This window comes from Gekko japonicus, unplaced genomic scaffold (genome assembly GCF_001447785.1).
Source record: "Gekko japonicus isolate JY-2015 unplaced genomic scaffold, Gekko_japonicus_V1.1 scaffold636, whole genome shotgun sequence".
Taxonomy (NCBI): Eukaryota; Metazoa; Chordata; class Lepidosauria; order Squamata; family Gekkonidae; genus Gekko; species Gekko japonicus.
In genome coordinates, this window is record NW_015171523.1 from 288,606 (window position 1) to 312,828 (window position 24,223).

Sequence of the window (24,223 nt, forward strand, 5' to 3'; positions counted from 1 at the left end):
GGAAGGCTTCCGGTTCCATGCCCTGTTGTTGACCACCCAGAGGAATTGGTTGGCCACTATGTGAAACAGGATGCTGGACTAGGGCCCTGGTCACATAGGCCGGATATCGCGGGGGGAGGGTGGCGTGGCTAATTGCCCCGGCTCAGTTTGATGCGCGATTATGCAATCAGACGCGCCGGTGGCACACCACGGGTCCTTCCCTCGGCGCTGGCGGGTAAACGAGGGACCGGAGGGGAATGCCGTGCACCGGCATGATCACACCACGGGCGTCTGGAGGCAGTCCGTGGCAAACCTTTACTAGTACCTTGGAGGTACTAGTTTTTTAACGTGCATCGTCGGCGGGAAGCCACGGGAGCACTACGCTTCCCAGATGTTGCGGTGTGACTGTGCCAGGAAAATCCACCTATCATCCGTCTCTTTAGCGCGGCAAATGCTCCGTGTGAACGGGGCCTAGATGGACCATTGGTCTGATCTAGCAGGGCTTTTCTTATGTTTTTATGATAAAAACTCCCAATGAACAAATGAATATTTTGATACTGAACCTTAACAAACCCAGTTCATGCCAAGTGGAAATAGTCTACCAGCCTGCCAAGACCAAAATTTCCTACAAGAAACAATGTTGGAAACTTAATCCAGAATGGGAAAACTCAATTGTAAGAATACCCACAGCAGAAAAATGTAAACAGTAGTCTGGATCAATTCTCCTGAAAGATAAGTGATTCAATTCTGTCTTGTCGGGCATTGGTGCAGATGAATTGCAACGAAATTCCAAGTATTTGTGTAACATGGAAATCCCATTTTGTACTGCAAGAAGGAATCCAATATACTTCACTTCTTTACACTCAGTTTTAATTCTTCAGTATCTTAGGAGTGCAGTGTTAAGCTAAAAGTACAGTCTTATGACCACTTTCCTGGGAGTGAGCCCCAGTGAACAGACCTGAAGAAGATTCTGAGCTCTGTTTAGGATTACACTGTAAATGGCTCTGGGCTTGAGCCAAATAATTTATCCATCCTGAGACTCAGCCAAACCATTCTATGTTTGGCACTTCTAAATTGAGAATTTGAAGTGTGTACAGAATGGCACAAGCACATGCAGCACGCATAAAGCGTTTTGAGTATCTTCATGTCTAGGGAAATTTTTTTTGTAGCAATAGGGTTTTTTTGTCAGGAATTCAATCTCAGATGAAAGAGGAGATTGGATCTATACCCTGCCCTTCACTTAAGAGTCTCAGAGTGGCTTACAAAGTCCTTTCCCTTCCCCTCCCGACAACAGACACACTGTGAGATAGGGGGCGCTGAGAGAGCTCTTTCAAGGACAGCTGTGACAGAACTATGGCTTACCTCAAGGTCATCCAGCAGCTGCAAGTGGAGGAGTGGGGAATCAAACCTGGTTCTCCCAGAGTCTGTGCATTTAACCACTACACCAAACTGGCTCTCAAGACTTGTGTTTGCCTTATAAAACAAAGTGTTACATTGTTACAAAATCTTAATATTGTGAAAATACTGCATAAAATTGGTATTTCCACTTAATCCAATGGTTGTCTACAGGATAGTTATATGAAGTAACCTTGCTAATACAAAGCACAGATGTAACTTGAAGAAATATCTATCTATGCCTATTTCTTAAAATCTTACCATGTTGCTTAACTACCCAGTGCATTAATGTCTTTATTTCTCTGATATCAGCCACATTTAGCAATGTTCAAGATAGCATGAAACACGGGCACAATATTGTTGAATGGCTGTTTATTAACAAAAAAGACAGTGTTATTCATAAATTCTCCATTACATTGCAGAATTTTTAAATATGTAACATTGTCAACTCTAATAATGAGTAGCATAACATCTTATTCAGTATCAAGACTATGCAAATACAGAATTTTGTTCCAATCAATTTTGAAAAAGTCAATAAAAGAGGCTCTGAGAGAGATTTTATACGGAGGCCATTAATTTGTGTCATTTCTTTATGTGCTATATATTCTGTTTGTGAAGTCTAAGACATAGATCTTCAAACAACAGAAATTTCTATAGGAACTTAATATTTAAAGTGACAAGCATATTTGTTCAGTAACTCACTGACCTAATTGCTGCATTTCACAGACAAATGCATATTGAGTAGGACCTTTTGTTAAAAATTTACGATAGCGACCACAAGAGGAAGTAATATTTCACAGTGAATATGCATATTCAGCAAATCTGCATCTTCTCTATGAAAGGCCAAAAAGTGAACAGTGTTTGTACAAAAAAAGAAATACATTCCTGAAGCTCTGTAAAAAAGAGGGGGGGAAATCCCACCCCTGTAACTTTCTGAAGCACTGCAAAACATACAACCCACAGATTACAACTAGTAGAGAGAGAAAAAGAAAACAAGCATCAATAGGGTCAAATCATAATGAAAGAGTAACTGGAAAACAAGTTTACAAAGACAGAGAGAAACAAAAGTGTGTGTATGTGTGTAGAGGGTGCTAAAAGCAATCTTAAAATACATTTTAAAATAATATAAGCATTCCACAACCACCTTCAGCAGTTTTGTGGATTTTTACTACACTTTATAAAGGCTGAAATAAGTAAAATGAGATTCACTGGCCACTTTCCTTGAATTCCTATTCATACTCCTGGAATCAAGCAGTCATTGATTTACTCCAGTGCTTTAAAATAACATAAATATGTTTTCCAATCAAGAATTCTACAAAAGTTAGTTAAAGATTAATTCATATGAAAATAAAACAATTAGGTAGTGGAAAGAAGCCTTATTAAAATGAGAAAAAAAATCTATTCCAGTAAAATAGTTGGACATGCCTCAAATCTAAACAGGGCGTGCTGAGATTATTCAAATAAATATGGTTCAAAGACAAAAAGGATCCAATACACAGCTACAGCCAGGTTTGAGAAGAATTATGTGTTGCCTTAAATGCTATAATCTAGATACCAAGTATTTTTCTTGTTTTTACCCACATGGAACTTTATTTGCTAAAATTATTAGATCTATTTAGGCAATACCTACGTTGCTCACTTTGAACTGTCATCCGATGTACCACAGAAACTGGATTAAGTCCATCTTTTCTAGTCAATGGCTTTTCTATTCAAAATAAGTGAAAAGTCCAATATGTCTAATTACTACTCCATAACACATGGAAGTGACTTATTTTGAAGTGAGATGACATGATATTTCAAGGTGTTCATTAGCTTAACGTGAGATTACATACACCACCCTACCCATCAATGTAAATGATGGCTATAAAGGGGGGGGGGCTAGACATATCTTGCTTAACCTTAGCAAGTATGGCAGAGCTGTAGTAGAGGATCATCTTCCAAGGAAGAAGAGCAACCAGTTTAGAAGATAGTGGTCCTATTAAAAGATACGAAGAAAAGATAGAATGGTGACATAATTATTCAATGTCTCTTTCATGCAAGACTCATCAAGAACGACGGTCTAACAGTACATGCTGTTATATATGCTGTGCAGTTAAGTATTGCTTTAAACTTCAAACAATTTTTATAGTGCTCTACATTTGGTGACTTATTCGCTCTTCAACAAAATGACACCAGTTATACTTGATTTACAAACAGCTGTTTATTAACTGTACTCCTTTGAAGAGTTGCACAGGTAGCTGTAATAATATTCCATTTTGTACTTGCTGCAGTGCTTGGTGTTAATGGAAATAGGCGCTTTAGTAGTCTACTTCTTACTAAAAAAATACCTCAAAGTGCTTTTCAGTATCAATGTTTTCCTTTTACTGCTTGAAACCAAATGTTACCAACCAGATGGGAGTGTTCAGGAACATTCAGCAGTCAAGGAGCAAAATTCACTACTGCTAAAAACAGAGAGCTTGGTCTTATTCATTGATCCAGAATCATTGTGTCCTCCCTAAAACTGCAAGATAAGTATGAAAAACAATGCAGCAGCTTATTTTTTGCTGCTTCTGAGAGGAAGTTGCGATCCCTTAATATTCAGCTTCTCAATCGAAGAGTTAGGCTTCCTGGGCCCCTCGATGGCTGTTCTTGGAAGAGTCTTCTCCCTGAAACAATGTTAGAGTATGCTAAGTTCCAGGTGTATGCTAAGGTTTTTTTGTTTTTTAATGTACAAAGATTCCTTGCTTTTTCTTAACAGCTTGTTATTTCAAAGGGGAAGGAATCACTGTAACAACCCTACTTAGACAAACAAGATTACTTGGCGATAGATTCAGGAGGGCAGCCGTGTTGGTATGAAGCAACAGAACAAAGTTTGAGTCCGGTGGCACTTTTAAAACCAACAAAGTTTAATTCAGGGTATAAGTTTCCATGTGCGTGCAGGCTTCATCAGGTATGGTGTGCCACTGGACTTAAGGCTACTTGCAAATGTCTTCAAAACAGTTGCAAGCCAAGGCTACACATAGACTGTAACTGGGGGTTCCAGTTACGCTGTATTTCACTTCTCCCACCTCATCAGTTTTAAGAACATTGACATACTGCTCAGAAATTAGTCTTACAACTATGGCTCAAACAATCACTTTCGAGATAACATAAGAAGAGCCATGCTGGATCAGACCAATGGTCCATCTAGTCCAGCACCCTGTCTCACACAGTGGCTAAGCAGTTACTATGAAGGGCTAACAACAAGAAATAGAGGCCAATGCCTTCCCAATACTGGGTTTCAGAGGTTTACTGACTCTGAATGTCCTTTCTAGGAGGCACTGATGGACCTGTCCATCAATCTGTCTAATCCCCCTTTAAAGCCATCTATGCTTGTGGCCATCACTACATTCTCTGGCCATGGATCTCCACCGTCTCCAGCCAAACCTACACACATCTTAATCCACCTCCTTGGCAAGCTGACCTATACCAAGATAGGCCAAGCAACAGCTCATCCACATCATCAGGCCAACACACCTGAAATTCAGCTAAGCTACTGGGATTAGTCTGTGCTCTCATACTGTTTCTTGCACACATTAATTGATGGTACAGGTGACATTAGGGCGATCGGATTTCCATGAAGGCTTCCTTTCCTTCTCAGAAACCACTCTTAGTTATCCAGCTTCAGTATGAGATCTATATAGTTGTAGATTTTTATGCTGCCTTTCCTCCGGGGAGCTCAGGGCAGCATATAAGGTTCTCCCCCCTTCCTGTGTCCACACAACAACCCTGGGAGGTGAGTTTAGCTGTTGAGATGCTGGTTTCATGGCTGAGTAGTGATTTGAACACAGACCCTAGTGTGACACTTCAATGGTTCACAAAATCGGGATCAAGGCTGAACTTCACAGGCCTCCAAATGCAGCCTCCATATAAAAAAGTGTATGGAAAATAGACCAGGTTTTAGCTACCACAACAGGCACGACCAGTTCCTTCTTCGAGAAACTTAATGGCTCACCAATATCTTAAAGCACATTGCAGACCAAAGCTGCGGTGTTAAGAATGCTTTCCTAGGAGTAAGCCCCAATGAATAAAGTGGGACTTATTTCTGAGTAGAACTGATTGGGATTGCCCCTCCCCCTGGAAAATGAAGCAAACAATATAGGAAGGATACTAATGATTCGTACCTTCGTGCTCCACCTTCCCTGCTTACATGATGGATACTTCTATGTCTTGGATTATCTATATTGTTTCTTGTTGCAGAGGGCTTGAACCGCACAATCTCCTTCTGCCATTCTTCATCAAATGCATGCGCTTCAACTATGCAACAAGTGAAGTTTTTGTTAGAGGGCGTCTACGGGATACAATCAATGCAGGAAACATTTAAATCTGCTACATCCTGTTATAAAATTATTTGGAATATACAGCATTAACACATTCGAGCCTTTGTGACACACCAACAATGTATGTAATCATTTTAAAATAATACATATAAAACTACAGGATGTCAGCGAGAAGGTTTCTTACCTTCATCTAAATTGATAAAGTCTTGATTTAATTCTTCATCACCAGTTTTAATGTTCTTTGCCTTCTGAACAACATGACCGCGATCTTGAATGTGGTGGCCAATAGCCATTTTTTCCAGTCCACTTTCAGAATCTTTGAATGCTCTCCTGGTTTCTTTGATCTGCATTTTATAAAGCTCCACTGAGTTACAGTATTTCCAGGCAGCTTTTTTGCATTTCAATCAAATTTGGCAAGATTATGGAAACAGCATGCCCATTCCACATAAGTGCTTTGATCGTAAACCGGGAGATGGAATTTGAGGGAGAGGGTATTAAGAAAAACTAGTGTAAAAAACCCCGGGAGATCAGAGTGCAGACAAAAACTATGCATGCACTTGGGCATTCACTTACCATTTCTGCTGCAGCCGTTCTCACTGCTTGAAGAGACAAGCAGCTATTCCATTTAAGCAGTAGCACGTCTCTTCAGCAATGAAAACTTCTGCAGCCCCAAAGCAAATCAAAGTCCCACAAATTAAGGCCTAGTTTTCTGCACAGTTTTCTTGTATGTGTGATTACTTTCCTGAATAGTGGCCACAACATGCCTGTCTTAGATTTGTACAGAACGGTAGGAATGGTTCCTAACATCTCAAGGTCTTTGTATTGCTCTGGTAGAATGGTTTCAAAAATCACCAAGGCATAATCTAAATATAACCTGTGAATGGACCTTTCAGCTACAGAGATAAGTGTGTGCCAGTATTTGCAACATGAAAGTGACACCAACCATTAGTATGTCATGCTAACCAACTTCAAAATCTTGGCTATGACTTATCGACGTGCTCATAGATATATTATTAGAAGTTTTCTTGATAACCAAGAGCTGGCTTGAGCTCTGAAGTGATCTGCTGCGGTTTATTTTCAACAGTCTTCTTCAGTGTATATATAATCTTTCATGAACTTAACTTCAGGGTTCAAATTCAAAGTTCTTAGCAAAATTAGATGCAACAGCTGTGAGGAAGCCAATAAAAGGGCACCTTAAGCATTATGTAAGCAATTAAAAGTCAAGCACTTGGCCTGAACAGATGATTCAAGACATTTATCTGAGCTACTGCACGTTATTTGGTATATAATAATAGTTTTGCATTCGTATTTTACTAACTTGCTTGTCAGTATTTAACATTTATTTGACTTACAAATGCACGAGGCAGCAAATGTAGGTGAAATACTTCTCATAAGGATGTATTAACAGCCAGTACCAATATTACACTTGAAGAAGCTTACTTTCCCTGTATGTTTATACTCGTTTCCCTTCATTCAAAGTTTGTTTTGGGGAGGAAATGCCAAAACCAAAATAATTTACCCCACACACACCACTTTTCTTTTCTTTTTTTTTTGCTGTCAAGTCACAGCTCACTTATGGTAACCTTGTAGGGCTTTCAAAGGCAACAGACAGTCAGAGATGGTTTGCCATTGCCTGCCTCTGCATAGCAACCGTGGTATTCCTTGGTGGTCTCCCATCCAAATACTAGCCAGGGCCAACCTTGCTTAGCTTCTGAGATCTGACAATGTTAGGCTCATCTGGGCTATCTAGGTCAGGGCCATATATTACTCTTTCCTTTTATTTTTAAACCTAGGAGTCACATTTTTGTGAATTTTATCCTAACATTTCTTATATGTTAAGAGAGAGAGAGAGAGAGAGAGAGAGAGAGAGAGAGAGAGAGAGAGAGAGAGAGAGTGTGAGAGAGAGTGTTTTTGAAGAAATGGGAATAAAACTTACCCCTCCTGGTGCCATGCGCATCTGAGCAGAAGCCTGGAAAACCTTTGGTGGTTCATCACCCTTCTTGGAATACGTCATCACAGAGGAAGAAGTGAATGAGTGTGCATTTGGATCAAGTGACACTTTCTCCTAAGATTAAATATAATACATCAGTTATTTAAAACAGTCAACACTAAGACTGGAGCACACAATTAAAGCCATTATTTAATGCTCTGCACAGTTCTTCTAGATAAAGACAGTAAATAATCCTACAAGAATGCTCTGTGGCTAACTCAAGCTCCAGTCCACCAAAGTGTTCACAAAGGAGCACTGGACTTATCATGAAGACTCCTGCCACTCTGAGGTAGGGAGGACATATTAGGGTGGCAGGGAACATGGGGACCAAGAGAACAACCCCTCCATTAAGAGGCTGAGCACTGGCATGGAGTAGAGGAGGAGGGAAATTTGGGTGGGAAATGGCGCCAGAGCCACAGTGATTCCTGCCAAGTGTCACTGGCTGACAGGAAAACCGGAACAATTCTCCCTTGCCCCCTAGAGGCACACAGATGGTGTAGCCAATATAATTGGGGGCACAGCCAGCCTACATACAAGTCCCACCAAAGGCTGCTTCTTGACTGATGAATTAATATTATTACAAGATGAAGTACTGCAGCCAGTTACTACAGACCGAAAAAGAGTCAAAGCTCCATACCCCTCAGCACAGGCACCAAGAGGGAAATACCAAGAGAGGTTTGCACAACTCCAATAAGAGAAGAGAATGCCCAACTAACAGACAGTTACCCACAGGCAGTGCATGTAGATCATGGCCAACTAAAGCAGCCCAGAAGGCAACAACAGGCCCCAGGTCTCAGGCACTCAGAGAACCTCAGTATGACAACAGCATGCCAATGGATTCCTGCATCTCAGACCACTAGTCAGACAGACAGGAGGGGGATGGATGAGCTAAGGTTTTTCTCCTGTGCAATGGCTGTGGTAGCCAGATGTTCAAGGCATGGCGCACCAATATGTATTCTAAGTTGAACCTGTCCTCTTTCCTCTTCCTTGTGGGAAAACTGTCTGGAGACAATGTAGATGATATCCTCGTAGAGGCTAATTAAAAGGAGATGGCAGTGTTCAGAAGGACTAAGTACTGCAAAAGTCCTCATTCAAATAACAAAATGCAGAACTGAGTTTATTGTACGATCGAACAAGCTTGTGAACGACCACAATCCCTGGCTGAATCAAGTACAAATTGACTCCAAATCACGAGTCAGATCAGGGAAGCTTTACTACAGGTAATCACCTCTTCCTTGTAGACCACAAGCGACTGTAAGTTACTAGTGGGTAGGTGGGACCGTAAAAAAAAGTTAATTTAAATCCACAAATATTATTTGCATGGCTGTATTGGTCAGGGGCTTCTGCACACATTCAGTAGTGGAAATTACAACCAAGGAGAGAGAAAAATCCATAGGATGAATGCAAGTTTGTGAAAATAACACCAGCAGCAGTTATGCTCTTTAAAACACTACAGCTCTTAAAAAACCTAACATAAAACCCCTTCCTTTCATAAACACGCACATAAAAGAAACATTAATAATATGGAAGCCAGTGTGGCATAGTTTTTATAGTGCTAGACTAAAATCTGGGAGACCCAGGTTCAATTCTGCTATGGAAGCTTGCTGGGGTAACTTTGGGCCAGTCACACTGTCTCAGCCTCACCTACTTCACAGGGTTGTTGTGAGCATAAAAAGGAGGACAGGAGAAAGTAAGCCACACTGGGCCCCCACTGGGGAGAAAGGCAAGGTATAAATGACAGTAATTAAATATATAAATAATAATTAGTAGGTTTTTTAAATACAATATGAACAATATGTACATTAGATTATATTTTGTCCAAAGAAGAACTGCTGAAAAAGTTGCTGTACTGTCCTGGCAGTTACCTTTCAGCAACTGCTGTTATACAGCCTCTAATACGTTCTTCTCCCCATCCCTCCACTGATTAACACCAGTGTCTCTTACAGTGCTGACATTAAAGCAAGCCTGTCTTAGTTTAACATTAAAGCAAACAGTAACTTACGAAATTTCTTTGCAGTCCCATCATACTGTTTCTCATATTGGACATCATTCTGTCCATTGCAGAAAAGGGATCCCTAAAATCCATGTTCTGCTAGAAAAGATGACAAAGGATGGTTAGAGAGAAGCAATGAACATTCATCTCAAAGTTCTCATTATATGCTCATAAAGCATCAGTATAGTGATGAAGAGGTACAGCAACAAAAAAGTTGTATGAACAGGGTTGTTTTGCTCTTTAAAAAAATAAAACAGTGTTACTTTTGGCCATTTTGTTGTTTTTAATTTTTATAATGCTGAACTTGAGTCTTCTGGAGAGGATGGTGTAACATGTTGTCAAACTGCATCTGCAGAAATAAGAAAGGGATTTGTCCACTAACAGGTGAACTTGATCAAAACATGAACTACCTTCATATATGGCTTTTTAGGATATATTGTCCAACCACTGTAGCTACAAGTTACTATCCTATAAATAACAGAATCAAAAGCCAGTCTGCTTTGTAATGGGAAAGTGATCAATGAACATGCCTACCCACTGAATGTTACAGGAAATTAAGACTTCTAACTTAGCTTCTGCCATCTGTTGTGATTTTTATGCATTATTTTTGAGCTAAAGGAACAAAATTCAGTCCTTCCTTTGATACCACGGGTTTAGGTTACAGTTAAATGCTCTCAAAAGTTGCTTCCTTTAACTATGGATTAATCTAACAGATAGGTCTAGGTCAGCAATTCATAGGCTGATGAAAGCGGACATGATTCAGATTCCCTTGTGTGATTTATTATTTGTAATTTAGGAATAACATTTCACTTGCTGTGGAAGAGGATACAGAATTGTGGTCTGGTGAGGGAGTACAATAAGCAAGCTTGTATGACAGACTGTTGATTTGGCTCCAATGTCTATTATGGCTTCTTAGTTACCAAGGCTTCCGTTTACATAGACACCATTTGTCACATGCATTCCAACTGATGGATTACCAACAAGACACAGAGGGAATGTCTGCAGAAACATGCAAGAGCTTTTATAGAAAGCACACAGGACTCAATTCAGATACCCCACCAAACCCTGATTTGCACTAACTATAGTACAGAACACTAAGTATACTTTATTGTGCACTATCCTGCTCTTTCACTGTCTGCTCAGCACTCCTGCTTTGTCAACGCAGCAAATTCTACAGAGCAACAGCTGCAATGGTTTATCAGTTCAGACAATCACCTCAAGCCATAATGCCCAGAATCGGGCCCATCCTTATCACCGGAGCCACCCCTGGCCTTACCCAGAAGACATCTGGTACCCTGCCATGATGATGATTGACACAAAGGGCAGTGATACTGTACAGGCCCTTAAGGCCCTGACTCAGCCACCCCTGCTGGTTGTGACCAAGGGAAGGGAAGGAAGGACTCCCCCTACGGTCTTATGAGACTTTGGGAGAGCCAAGTGGGCACATGCAGCCCCTGGCACTGGCCTTGTAAGAGGCTCAGAAGCAAAGGCAGTGGGGATATGGCTGGGCTATCTTTCTAAACGAAAGTCTCTAGCCCTTTTTGTTGCAAGCTGTGATAATGGTAATAGTTATATGCTACAGTTGTAATGCTATAGCAATCTAGCAATTCCCAATTTTTAAAAAGCCCTCTGGTGGAGGGTGTGTGTGGAAATGGAGGCTGAGGCAAGAAAAATAGCACTGATGATACACAGGACCTGCAAAAATTCACACCTTCCCATCCACAAAGTGTCCAGAAGTGCTTTAATTACAATGTTTCCAAAAAGATCATACTCAACCAGGTTTGGGAAACATTATAGGAAAGGGGGGGGGGAAATAGAAGCAGGATGAATAGAGGATGAAGTGCAGATGCACTTGAAAACAGCACTGCGATAAGGAAGCTAAGTTGGAGGGAAATATCCATGTGGAAATAGCCCAAATCCCAGATGAAGGAGCACAGTGCAATAGCTAGATTACACGAAGCAGACAGTCGAGGAAAAAATAGTTTACTGATATTCATCCTTTTGAAGGGAAAAAGGCCAAATGTGCAGTCTAGTGCAACAAAAGAGACTACAGCCACATTAAGCTGGAAAGGAAAGGAGGTAAACCAGCACCTTTACTATATAATAGTTTTGCTTTTTAAGAAATTCACAGACCAGGACACTGCTGCAGAAGAAGTTGCTTGTAATTTTTAAAAGCAAGATATTCCCATGAGATGAGGCGACGAAGCAAATGAGGAGCTGTCTTGGTTTTGGATAATGTCAGAACTACTATCCAAGAGGGGCTCACAGCAATTATGATAATGCTCCATGTAGCACTTGGAAAGAGCAATGAACTGTAGGAGAAAATAGCTGGAGTGGAAAAGCCAAACCAGGAAAAGTCAATAAATATACATTTCCCCAGTAACCAGTATCGTAGTTTGAGAGCTGGGAAAGAGAACACCTCAAGCATATAAACATTAAGCAACAACACCATTTTTATAATTAGAAAAGTTTCTCTCATGAGTAGCCCTTCAGAAGACCACAAAGGTATGCAAGAATTTCTTATATAAACTGAGAAAATCATAGGTGGATATTGTATTTTATTAACAGAAAGGGCAAAGGAAAGGAACCCATGTCACTAGCATAACAGATCCCAAGCTTTGCCAGGTACCCGACTGCTACAGTCCCAACCTTGAATAGCACACCACTTTGGAATATACACAAGCAATCCCTTTAGTCAAGGGAATTGCTGTAAAAGAAACCTACGCTATAGAAGCTCTCATTTGGAACAGAAGAGTCAACATACATAGTTGAGTGATAGGACAGAACAGAGGAATACAAGAACGTAGTCACACAGACCACGTGACCGTATTATTATAGCTAAGAGAAATAATATATGAAAGAAAAAGAAGATGGTTACAAGGACTACACAGAGGTTAATTTTAATAGGTCTTTCAAAAATAGCTTCACAAGATGAAACATGAATATTTGAGGAACACAAACACACACATTTTACAAAGCATACTGCAAAAAGTTTAGTTTTAGTTAGAAAAAGAAGACAACAAGCCCATATCATTAAAAATTAGAAGTCTTTGTGCATTTGGTATACTAACCATGCCACCAAAACAGCCAAAAGGCATAAAAGGCAAATCCATGGCCTGAAAAAGAAAATACTGGTACACATAAAGTGCTGCATTAGAACTATGGGCTATAGACTGAATGCATACAGGACAGGTCCATCCAGACTGTAGTCTCTCATGAAATCCACTGTTTATGATCTATTTGCATAATAAGGATGCATAATCCATGCCTTACCTGCGATCCAGCTCACTTCCAGTATTTCATGCAAGATCATTACTTTAGTCAAGAGGTGCAAGCTTTTGTTAAATTGGTATGCAGACATGTGTTCCACTGAAATGAGGCCTAATTGTTCTCTTGCTTTTGTAAGTACAGCTGTGCACAGTGGTGAAAACTTACAATCACCCTCTCACATAAAAACTTTACAACAATGTTTCTAAGTGGTAATTTTTCTGAGAACAGTAATTTTATGGTTTTTATGGTTCTTACCCTCCCCCTCTCTTTTTGAGGAAACTGAGAGAAATGTATTTGGGTTGAATGAAAAGCACCATGGGTTTAATGGCATACATTCAATGTTTAAGAAAAATATATAGTCTCTCTTTAGAACCAAGCCCATAATACCAGGAAGAGAAAGCAGGTACACCTGAGAGCAAGTAACCCCACAACAAAATAAAGTGCATAAGGACAGGCCTTTGAAGAGAGAGAGATCACTACACTGTATCACCAGAAGTTAGAGATTTGTGTTTCTTTAGCATACTGACCATGGTGCAAAAAGGCATAAGTGGAAAACTTGTTGCCTGAAAGAGAAGCATCAATCCATGTAAAATTGTTGCGCAAATAATACAATGCACTTAGAAAGAGGGCATGCCCATATCACCAGAAGTTAGAGATTGTGTTTCCATAGTATACTGACCATGCCACCAAAACTGCCAAAGGGCAAAAGGGAGCAGTTCATCGCCTGAAAGAAAAATATCAGCTTATATAAATGGCTGCACTATTTCAGTGGGCTAAGGAGTGCTATTTGGTAGATGAAGTCTGAAAATGTCTCTTCTTGTGCTTAAGCAAAGCACAGAATAAACAACAGCGAGGTTCTAATTAAATATGATGGCAGCAGCCATCTTTACTGTTTACATATCTACTTTGCTCGCATGCAACGTGAGCTTTAAAGTCAAAAAGGATGAGTAGAACTGAACTCTTGCCTCCCCACAGACCATTACCTGCACTCTGCCCCAGGCAGCTCCAACACTTCGGCACATAGAAAAGTAAAACAAAAATCTGGTGGCACCTTAATAACATTAAGAAGCCCTGACGTCATCAGCCAGCCGACAAGAATACATGCCGTCGGAACACGACTGATCCAGCCCGCAGATGAAGCCCCGGCTAGCTGCAATGTGTGCGTAATTAAAAATGCTGTATGTTGTCTTCCCCATCCCCCACGAATATTGTTAGTCCCATTGTCAAAGAGTAACTGTAAATCGCTCTGAGCCCGCAGGTGTGTGGGAAAGAGCGATCAATAAATCAAAAGTATTATTATTATTATTTCAATATCAGCTTTTGAGAGTCACAGCTCACTTCTTCAGAGTTGTGAAGGGGTTGTTGTTCAGTCACACAGTCGAGTCCGACTCTTCGCGACCCCCATGTGAAGGGGAGATCATACCTAATTTAGGGAAGATCATGCCTAATTTTCACCTGATTTATTGTTGTTACCCACCCTGAGCGCTACTATGCAGTGGTGGGGGCGGGTTATAAATCCAGTAAATAAATACATATATACATACTGGGAATTCTTCTTATAGGGAATATTACAGGGTGGTGGTGGGGAGCTAAGAGAGAGGTTTGGTGTTAATTCCATCATGAATCTTTCAGGTGTACATTCTCTGTGCAAGGTGAAATGGAGGAGTTGAGGTTGAAAGATTAGGTGTGTATCCTGTCATAAACCAACAAAACTAGCATAATGGATGATGACAGAGGTCAGAGTTTTAAATAGATAAGCAAAGAGATGAAGTAGGATAAACACGGTAAACACCACCTACTCAGAGAGAAGTAGTTTCAAGTTCCCCCTCCTGCATTAACCTTCCCCATAAGAAGAATACCCAGATATGATCTCCCCTTCACATACTTGAAGAGGAGACCTGTGACCCATGAAAACTCATACTGAAATAACGATAATCTTTAAAGTGCCTTTTGCTTTATTCTTTTACAACAGAGTAACATGGCTACCTCTTTTAAAATGTAATAATAAATAAAAGCAACAGAGAAAAGTGCCTGGAGTGAAGGACTATGGAAAGCTAATTAGAGGGAGGAGGATTCAGATGATGATAGATTTTGATGATAGACTATCTGTGCTTTTGTGTGTGAGCAAGGCACAAGTATAAAGAAACATGGCTGCAGGTGTCACATGTAGTTTGCCCCCCCCAAATGGTCATATACAGTTAATTCAGTAAACGATTGCATACATTTTAGTGTATCAAAAAACACTGCCCTCTATATTTAAGGTACCAAGTGTTGTACTTCGCACAACTCCTACTTCTCCACACACTCAATTCTATTTATCTGCCGTCAAGATTAGCTAGTTCAGATGGAGAGGTGCTGATTAAAACCAACAAATCTGTTCCTACTCAACATATAAATTTCAGTAACTAAGTTTCAAAAGGCTGAAATAAACTGTAGGTCCCAAAAATTAAAATAAGCAGTGCAGCTAGTCTGTACGCAAACACTCAATTTTATGTAAAAAGCAAGAGATTAATGTAGAGTTTGCAATGGAATACATACATATTCTCTAAAATATTCATAGAACCTTGGCAATAAACCAAATCATCTCTCCCATATCAGCAGTTTCAAAGGTCATTGCAAAGAAGTTCAGAGTAAATCTATCACCATATACAGAATGGTTTGATTTATAAACCCACAGTGAAGAAATTATATGAGTACACATATATAAATAGATGGTGCTATAAACACCAGCGACTATCAAAATTTGGCCAACTGCTCTTGAAAAAACTACTGGAGTATCTGGGTGTAAATATGAATTGCCTGCATGCATGAAAGGTATCGTTATACTAAGTTATCACATGGAAATGCATTTCACTGGAACTAGCATTTTATACATACACAGTAAAAACACAATACTTCTTATGGTACGACTGCAAGTTTAGCTGTTGTAAGGACAAGCAAAACAACTCTGCCTACTTGTAACCCACTACCTGTGCCCCTTTTCCCATCTCATGACTCATCTTCTATTTCTCTCTTTCTATTCCCTTGCAGTCCCTCCCTCCTCTTCTTACACCCATCCTTTGCCTTCCTTGTACATTCTCTACTCATCCCAGGGGCTGAGAGGCTCATTTAGCTCTCCCACCAGCGACTTTGCTGTAACATTTTGAAGTCCCAAGAGAAATTCAGCTACATGCTTGAAGAGTCATCCCTGAACACAACCAGAATGGAGTATTAATGCTCAGCAATGTCCTGCTGGCACAGGACCAAGTGTGCAGTAGCGGGTTTGAGAGATATTGTTCCTGTCTCTCCGTAAGTGTGTGGGTTAGAACATTTAACTGCCTGCTGCAGAATAATCTAGATCATTATCATTTTGTAGTTTGCCCTAGAGTTGAAATACGTTACTTATGACCTAGTCCAACAGGAGCATTAGCTGTTAACACGTATTTTGAAGTAGGTGTTTCCTCCATGTTAATGTCAGATTTCACCTGAAAATATGTTCATTTAAAAAGAAAAACATAATGTTAACTGTCCTGCAGAAGGGCCATAACTCTAGAAGCAAACAGATTCAACGAAGATTTGCCAGTGATGGACACAAACACCACTTGCTCCTGCACTTGCGCATTCCCCTCATTCCTCCATTCCTATGCAGAGCTTGATTCCAAATTTCCCAGCCTGACCCAGTTCAGTGAGGTGCCTGCCTTTGGAAAGCTTGGCAAATTAGAGCTTGACCGCACCAGGTAGTTTTGAATCAAGCTCCGTGCACAAACAGAAGCATGAGGGAGAGGGCACAAGCAGGGCAGCAAGCTGTGTTCAGGCCAGTCCTAGACAAACAGCCATTTAATCTCCATTTTGGTAATGTTTGGAGGCAGTCACTATGTCTTTCCATTTTAGATATGTTTAACAGTAATGCTTAAGTAAAAGTATCAGATTAGTTCTAGGCTACTGCGGAAAACTATTTGCTGGCAAAACTTTTTTTTTTGGCCCCCCAAAGGGTTTTTTTTTTTATTACATTTTTCTAAAGACTACAAATCTACAACGAAAATGAGGAAAGGGAACTACAATTAGGGATAAAGAAAAGAAAACCCACTACTATCTAAAATCCCAAGAGAGGAGATCCTCAAAATCTCTTAAGTACAAAGTCAGTTCTAAACTCGCTAACAATTTTTTGAACTTAGTCAGGTATGCTATTACAACTTTTAAATCTTAAATTAACTGTTGAAAAGAAAAACCCCAGAGCATCTCGTTACAATCAACCCTTTTCAAAGGGACAATACAGAGTCCTTCAGCCTTCATTTCTTCTTATCCTGTCTTCTTTGTAATTTATAAGGATTTTTAGGAGCCGCTGCTCCCTTCTCTGACAGAGAGTCCTCTCCAGAAGACCCCGAGTCCAGCTCGCCACTGGACTTACTGTCCTCTTTATCGCCTTTCTCTTGCTCACCCAACTGGATTTTCAAAAAGTCCTGTGCTTTGGAAACAGAGTCAATCTTTTCCTTTTTATCTTGAAGTTTGAAGGTTACACCCTCTAGATACAGCCACTGATAGCTGATTGTGTTTGTTTGAAGAAAAAGGATTAAATCTTTGTATTTCCTTCTCCTTTGTCTTATTTCAGATGGGATGTCTTTAAGGATCCTGATGGTGCTGTCCCCGATTTTCAAGGTTGTCCCCGTCGGCGCTCTCAGGATAGTATCCCCTCACATGTCTCTTTGAGAATCTCATTACTATTTCCCCAGGCAGATTATTCTTTTTTATATATCCGGAATATGACCTATAGGCCACATCCATTTCGCTCATCAAGTACTCCACCGTCAAATCTGTCACCGGGGCTAGTGCTTTGCTCAGCATTTGCTTTAGGTTCTCTCCTTTAGATTCTGGGACACCCTGGAATCGGAGAACCAAGTTTGCCTTCTCCATTTGCAGCTGTAAAAGTTGTTCTTCTGTGAAGACTTGCTTCTTTTCCATTTTTTGGACCTTTTTCTTCACCTTTTGAGTAGTGGCGTCAACTTCTTTCACCTTCTCAGCTGTTTGCTCTATAATTTTAAGGGTCTCATTCACTTGTGCTTGCTGTGTGGTGATACATTTAGTCATTGTAGACAGCTGTTCCTTGACGTTAGTCATCTGTTCTAGCAGGGGGCGCAGAGATTCTGCCAACATTTTAGCCAACTTCCGGTTTTGGACTCTCCCCTTTCGCTTTTATATTTTCTGGCAAAACTAATGCACTAATTGCTGGGGTGTATATTCAAGAACCAATAATATGATCAAGTACAGAGCTAGCCAGCTTTACAGCAACCATATGTGCAAAAAGAACAGCCCCTCCAACTAATTTTATTCTTGGACCCAAGACTTCTGTGAACAGTTAGTGTAAACAATCTTCACAACCAAGCATTCTCTTTCCTCCACTGTACCCCCAAAAGCCAATTATGAGTACTGGCAGACCCTCCAGAACAATACGCCTTGTGGTGTGGAGTAGTGTACCAAGAAGGGAACATTATCCAGTGCTGATCTCCTTGCTGTCACATGGACTGATTTGGTTCATTATCCCTTCTATTGCAATACCCAATTGCTGCATGACATGCTGTTTTGAAGGATTCCCAGTCCCAAGCAATGTTTTCTCGGGATGTTGGAAGAAGATAGTTAAAAAACTGCTTTTGCAAACTTACTCTGTTGACAGAAGACTGGTTTAACCCCCACATCTATACCGTCACAGATTATCAAAACACATGCCTAAGTGAGATGGGGGAAAACGCTAATATGCACATGCATCAAAGACATATCGAGCCACATTTTCAGTTTATTTCTGCTGGTTAGCAGGATCTCAGGTATTATCATCTGACCAATGCATTGTGTTTTTCTCTCCTTTTTTGGTCAGTGAGAAGTGAACAGACTTACTTGCCTAGGCAGCAAGTTAGTAGCAGAGTGGTGAAGAACGAACCCAAAATATACATTAGTTAATCTGCAAGACAATATAAAGACATACCTTGTGATTGTCCCTCAAAGCAACCTGAGAATCAGGACGCCCTCTTTGATCTAGAGTTCTTTCACCACCATCTTTAATAGCAAAATATGGACTTGGGCCAAAAGGTTCAGAAAAGATACGATGCATATGCTCATGATGTGCAGCAAAAGAATCCCTGGAGAAGATATGAAAGAGCACAGGAGGGAATCAATCAAGGTTCACATCTGTGGGTTTAGAAAACAGGCAAGCTTTGAGGTGTAAAAATTAACAATAGCTACTGTTGTGGAATAAAGAGTGCATTGTTTCTCATACCTTTTGTTAGCTGAGTCACACTTTTCTTTCTTTTTTCTGTAAATTAAAACTGGTGCACATTTCACACATGCCCAAAGAGACAGTACTTATACTCAAAAGCAAACCCAACTGCGTTCAGTGGGACTTACTCTCTAGTAAATGTGCTTAGGAATGCAGTTTAACTCACACAGAGATGTCGTGTATAACCTCCACTAAGGTCAGGTAATTCTGGCACATCTCCACATTGGATGCAACAGGATCATTCAATTACTCCCAATGTAGACGCACAGCAGAATTACTTCCCCTCCTGGAAAGCCAGCTGGAAGGAACTCAAGAGTCCCCAGGAGCCTTCAATTATATTACTTCTCACAGCATGCTAGTCATTCTTTAAATTCACTCACACATATTCTGTTGCACATTTTGGAAGTGACTGAAAAAAATGTACGTTGCAGATGAATATATGCCATTATAACAGGGGGAAAGCAGCTAAAACATTACACATCAGAGTTTTTTCTCCTCTTTATGTGGATTCCTTTTAAAACTGATCTGCAGCTTTAATATTTTACATAAAAGCTTTATCAGAACAGCTGGTTTTGTACAAGGCATCAGTGTAGCTGAAAAGTGTATGAAGAATTTGAGAGCACTGCAATATAACACAGGCTACTACTTCTTGGCAAACTAAAATCACAGGGTTGCTTTTTGCAGGAGGAAAACTGCTTCTGCACCTGTCTGAGCTATTCAGGAAAAAAAAAACTTGGCGGGACCAAGTAAATCTTTGGCTGAGATCAACTAGAGCTTTCCAAGAGCAGCTGCTTGGACAGACACATTTATAAAGCCAATTTTATCACAGACAGTATTTCTGGCTTGCCAGTTCAAGATCTATCCTTGTGAGGCAACGGAAGCTTTCCTATTAGTACACTGTTTTAGAAGTTAATCCTGCCCCGAGATAGCCCTACCCATTTGCACGATCCAGTCTGCCATGTCCACTTGCTGCAATGCACCCTGCAAAGTAAAGGGACAGGCTGGACTCCAAACAGCTCCTGAACAGGACAACTGTCAGCCACTGAGACATCAAGAAAACTGCAGGATCCTTACAGATTTTTGCATGTGACTATTTGGGATGGCAGGATGTGATCAGTCTGCAGTTGAACAATACCTCCAGAATTTCTGCCAGCTACAGCTGTTATAGAATGCTCTAATGAACATGTATAAAACACTGCCCTTGTTATAGCCAACTCATTAACTTTAATATTATAATCCTTCTAAAACACAGGCTGACTTTTTTGTAAGAGATGTGGCCAGCACTAACTATTGGCTCTATTACAACTGGGGGGGGGAATTGGTGTCATACGAACGCGGGGGGGGGGGGGGCTGGAATTCTGTTATATATTTCTGTTGCACTTGGCAATGGGATCCATTATTGGGAACTCTTTCAGGGACATTACATACCTTCTGAACAGCTACAGTGCACAGGATATATGTTGCATATTTCTGTTGCACTTGGCAATGGGATCCATTATTGGGAACTCTTTCAGGGACATTACATACCTTCTGAACAGACACAGTGCACAGGATATATGTTATATATTTCTGTTGCACTTGGCAATGGGATCCATTATTGGGAACTCTTTCAGGGACATTACATACCTTCTGAACAGACACAGTGCACAGGATATATGCATAATATAAACATGTAATATGCTATAATAAAAAATCCACTTTTGTAGCAATAAAACAATTCATTGTTGTGCACTGCTGGAACTTTCTGCTTCCATTAATGTTTTTATAACGTCATATATAGCAATATGGATTTTGTTCACCAGTGCCCTCGTATGTCTGCAGTTCTGTTTTCTAGATGCCACACCTGTCTCCAATGCAATTTTTCAGTTCCAGCTTGGACAATTAAGACTGCAAACATCTGTCAAAGTGATGCTTGCTATGCATTTTTAAAGCATAACTATGACTAAAACTTGAAGAAAGCTAAAGAAACCAGAGTTTACTGGTGTGGCATGAGAATCAGAGCCATCACTGAACACTGCCCCCAATCCAGAAATATGACTACATAATCTCTTGAGGTAGGATGTGCAAAATTCCATTTTAACTCCATCAAATCTACACACATACCCTCCCAAGAAACAAGCAGGTTTCCTTTTAACTTCTGCATAAATGCAAGACTGACTGTAAAAAAAAAAAAAACGAACCTGTTTGTACATGCAAGTTTTGGATCAGAGCCACTGAAATTCAGTAAAGTAGAAGTTGACTATAAAGCCAACATAGAAATCGGAAGCCTGACTAATTGCACTAGAAAAGCACAGTGTCAAAATCATCAGCTGCTTCCACTTTAGCTTCAAAGGATTTGGAACAACATACAATTTAAATTTAAAGAGATAGACAAGAGGTAGGACTGGGTGTGACCACGTTGTGGGAGTTAAAAAAACAAACTAGAGCATATAGCTGCTAAGAGCCAACCAGCCCTTCTGAAGTCAGCTCAGTCTGAGCTGCACAATCAAGTCTGATTACAATGATGAGTAAGCAATAGCATATATACCCACATGAAAGCTAAATAAATCTTTGTAATAAGCTGCCCTTGGTTAAACAACTGCATCCAAGTGCCAAAGGTATCCCTTAGGGTTGTTCACAAACATCAACACAAAAACATTACAGAAATGTTGCAGTCTGAAATAATGGGCCTTCACTAGTATGACATTCTGTAGCAGGTTGTGTGTATATTAAGTACATCTGACTTCTGGTGACCCTGTGGAGTGATGACCTCCAAAGCTTTCTATCATTAACAGCCTTGATCAGGTCTTGCAAACTGAGGCCCATGGCTGCCTTTATAGAGTCAATCCATCTCATTTTAAGCCTTCCTCTTTTCCTGCTGCCTTCAATTTTCCCTAGCATTACTGTCATTTCCAGTGACTCTTGTCCTCTCATAACATGACCAAAGAACAATAGTCTCATTTTAGTCATTTCACCGTCTAGGAAGAGTTCAGGGTTGCTTTGATCTAGAACTCACTTATTTGTTTCTTGGTGGCCCATGGTACCCATGAAATTCTCTTCAAAGGAATCAACTTTCTTCATTGTCCAACTTTCACACCCATACATAGTAATGGGGAATAGCATAGGATGAATTAACTTGTTCTCAGTCACCAGTGACACATCCTTAAGAATATTTTCTAGCACCTTCATGGCTGCTCCCCCCCCCCCACAACCTCCTCCTGATTTCTTGGTTGCAGTCCCCCTTTTGGTTGATGATGGAGCCCAAGAATAGAATTTTAACCTACCATAGTAGGTTATAATCATCTAAAATAAAAGATCTTTCTAAAAATCAGAGAGATTTGGTAGGCCGCTGGCTCCCTACAGACCTTTGAATAATGACACAAACTTCCTGAGTTCCTATCCTGAATGTTGTTAAACCTTAACACAAGGACATAAGTGACTGAGACCTACTTTCAAGTCTACCTCCAGGCATACCTAATTAGAAGATAATGGCATCAAGATCACTGGGGCTAATCCCAAGTAGGTGTACAGAAAATCATAGGCTTTCAAGTTTTTACAAAGTAGGAGCAATCCTTTTTGTTAAAAAAGAAAAAAAGAACTGTGTAGGAAATAGTAAGATATAAAATATCAGATACAATATTTGACATGTAAAGCACAGGAATCCAATCTGATGCACAGATGAAGTACTGAAGCATTCTGGGCCTCATACACATTTCAAGTCAGAATACAATTCCTCCTATTCTGGTCTACTTTGAAGAAGACTGCTAAATTAACCAAATGTTTTCTGGTTTTATTTACCAGCTTTTAAAATGAACAAACCACTTAAGTGGCACCTTTTTTAAACAGCAAAGCATCTTCCATAAAAATGTTTCCCCAACAATAAACTTGCAGTTATCACTTCTCACCAACCCCTAATATGTCCAGAGGAGTGAAAAGACATCAGTCAATCGGATTATATGCTGGTTTCTCAAACATTGCGTGCATCAAGACCTGTAACTAATAACTGCATTTTTAAAAGAACTGAGATTCTCTTCAAAGACGCTGTTGCAAAAGTTGTGAAAACTAACCATTTATGAACACAGACTGAGGCGGGGAGCCGTGTTGGCCTGAAGAAGTCTAACAAAGTAGGAGTCCAGCGGCACTTTTAAGACCAACTTGGTCGTTGGTCTTAAAGGTGCCACTGGACTCATACTTTGACCAGTTTATGGCCACGGACGCCAGCCAGCCGCATCCTGGAAGCAAGTCCAAGCAGGACAAGATGCCACTCCCCGCCCCCCGGGAGAGGGCCGAACGTGGGAACGGCACCAGCTCTCTGTACTAGGCGAGCTGGCGTCAGGAATCCCGGTATCCGGGGAACCGTGAACCAAACACCAGCCATTCTGCACAAGGAGGAGGGCCAATGGCGCAGTTTCTGCAAGGGAGCGGGGCTTGTTGAGGGCCGTCAGCCGCCTTGGGCACGCCGACAGAAAGGCGAGGCAAACACTCCCGGGGGCCAGGCAAGCAGGCAAAGCCTATCCCAGGAAGCCGTCGCTAATTCGTGAACGAGACAGCCGGGAAGTCCACAGCACGCCATATCCCACCGCAACCTTCCCATCCTCAAGACACCCGAAGGGGGGGGGGGGGGGGGGGGCGGGGGACCGCCCGGGGGGTCCCACGGGCAGAGGAGAGCCGTCCTTCCCGCAGTGGCGGCGCGCGCCCGCCCCCAAGCCCCGTGGGCCTCAGGGGACCTCACTCACCGAAAGAAGGGGTCGTCCTCGAAGACCCTGGAAAGCCCCCCGAACATGGCTGTGCTGCTCTTGAAAGCGCTTCTTCTGCCTCAGCGCGGGCTCCGCTCCCGATCTTTCCGTCGGAGGCCCCCCTCCCGCGGGCTCTTAGAAGCGAGCCTCGCCTTCCCCGCCCCGCCCCCTTAACCGCCTCGGAATCTGCGCCTCTGCTTTCTCATTGGCCCTGGCGGGGACCCAACATGGCGGCGGCGAGCAACAAAGAGGCGGTGCTGCTGCCATGGAAACGGGGGCCCAAGCAAGGCCGAGTTCTGTGGCGCGGAGGGGGGCGGGGGAGAGTGGGCTTCCTGCGGA

The 24,223-nt window shown here is 41.2% G+C and overlaps 1 protein-coding gene across 10 annotated transcripts; it reads right to left on the minus strand.

Moving 5' to 3' along the window:
• Positions 1-1,874: 1,874 nt before the first annotated feature.
• On the minus strand, positions 1,875-24,029 carry MLF1 (myeloid leukemia factor 1). 10 transcript variants are annotated; one of them, XM_015419481.1, is made up of 10 exons: positions 23,885-24,029; positions 18,879-19,032; positions 13,605-13,649; positions 13,453-13,488; positions 12,727-12,771; positions 9,665-9,751; positions 7,609-7,737; positions 5,857-6,016; positions 5,517-5,649; positions 1,875-4,019 (listed from the first exon to the last, which is right to left on the minus strand). In XM_015419481.1, the coding sequence occupies exons 1-10, from the start codon at positions 23,929-23,931 to the stop codon at positions 3,908-3,910; spliced, it is 948 nt and encodes a 315-aa protein (XP_015274967.1). In that variant the 5' UTR covers positions 23,932-24,029; the 3' UTR covers positions 1,875-3,907. The 10 variants fall into 10 exon arrangements, with proteins under 10 accessions (XP_015274967.1, XP_015274965.1, XP_015274969.1 ...); XM_015419479.1 differs by having other exon boundaries at positions 9,665-9,754; XM_015419483.1 differs by lacking the exon at positions 13,453-13,488 and having other exon boundaries at positions 1,876-4,019.
• Positions 24,030-24,223: the final 194 nt, after the last annotated feature.

Excerpts from the sequence above, each read along its gene's own strand:
- MLF1 (XM_015419479.1), bottom strand. The coding sequence starts at position 23,931 with ATGTTCGGGGGGCTTTCCAGGGTCTTCGAGGACGACCCCTTCTTTCG. Across the intron at positions 9,755-12,726 it reads TTGGCTGTTTTGGTGGCATG|CAGAACATGGATTTTAGGGA; the intron begins GTTAGTATACCA and ends CATCTTTTCTAG. Across the intron at positions 6,017-7,608 it reads TGCGCATGGCACCAGGAGGG|ATCAAAGAAACCAGGAGAGC; the intron begins GTAAGTTTTATT and ends TATAAAATGCAG.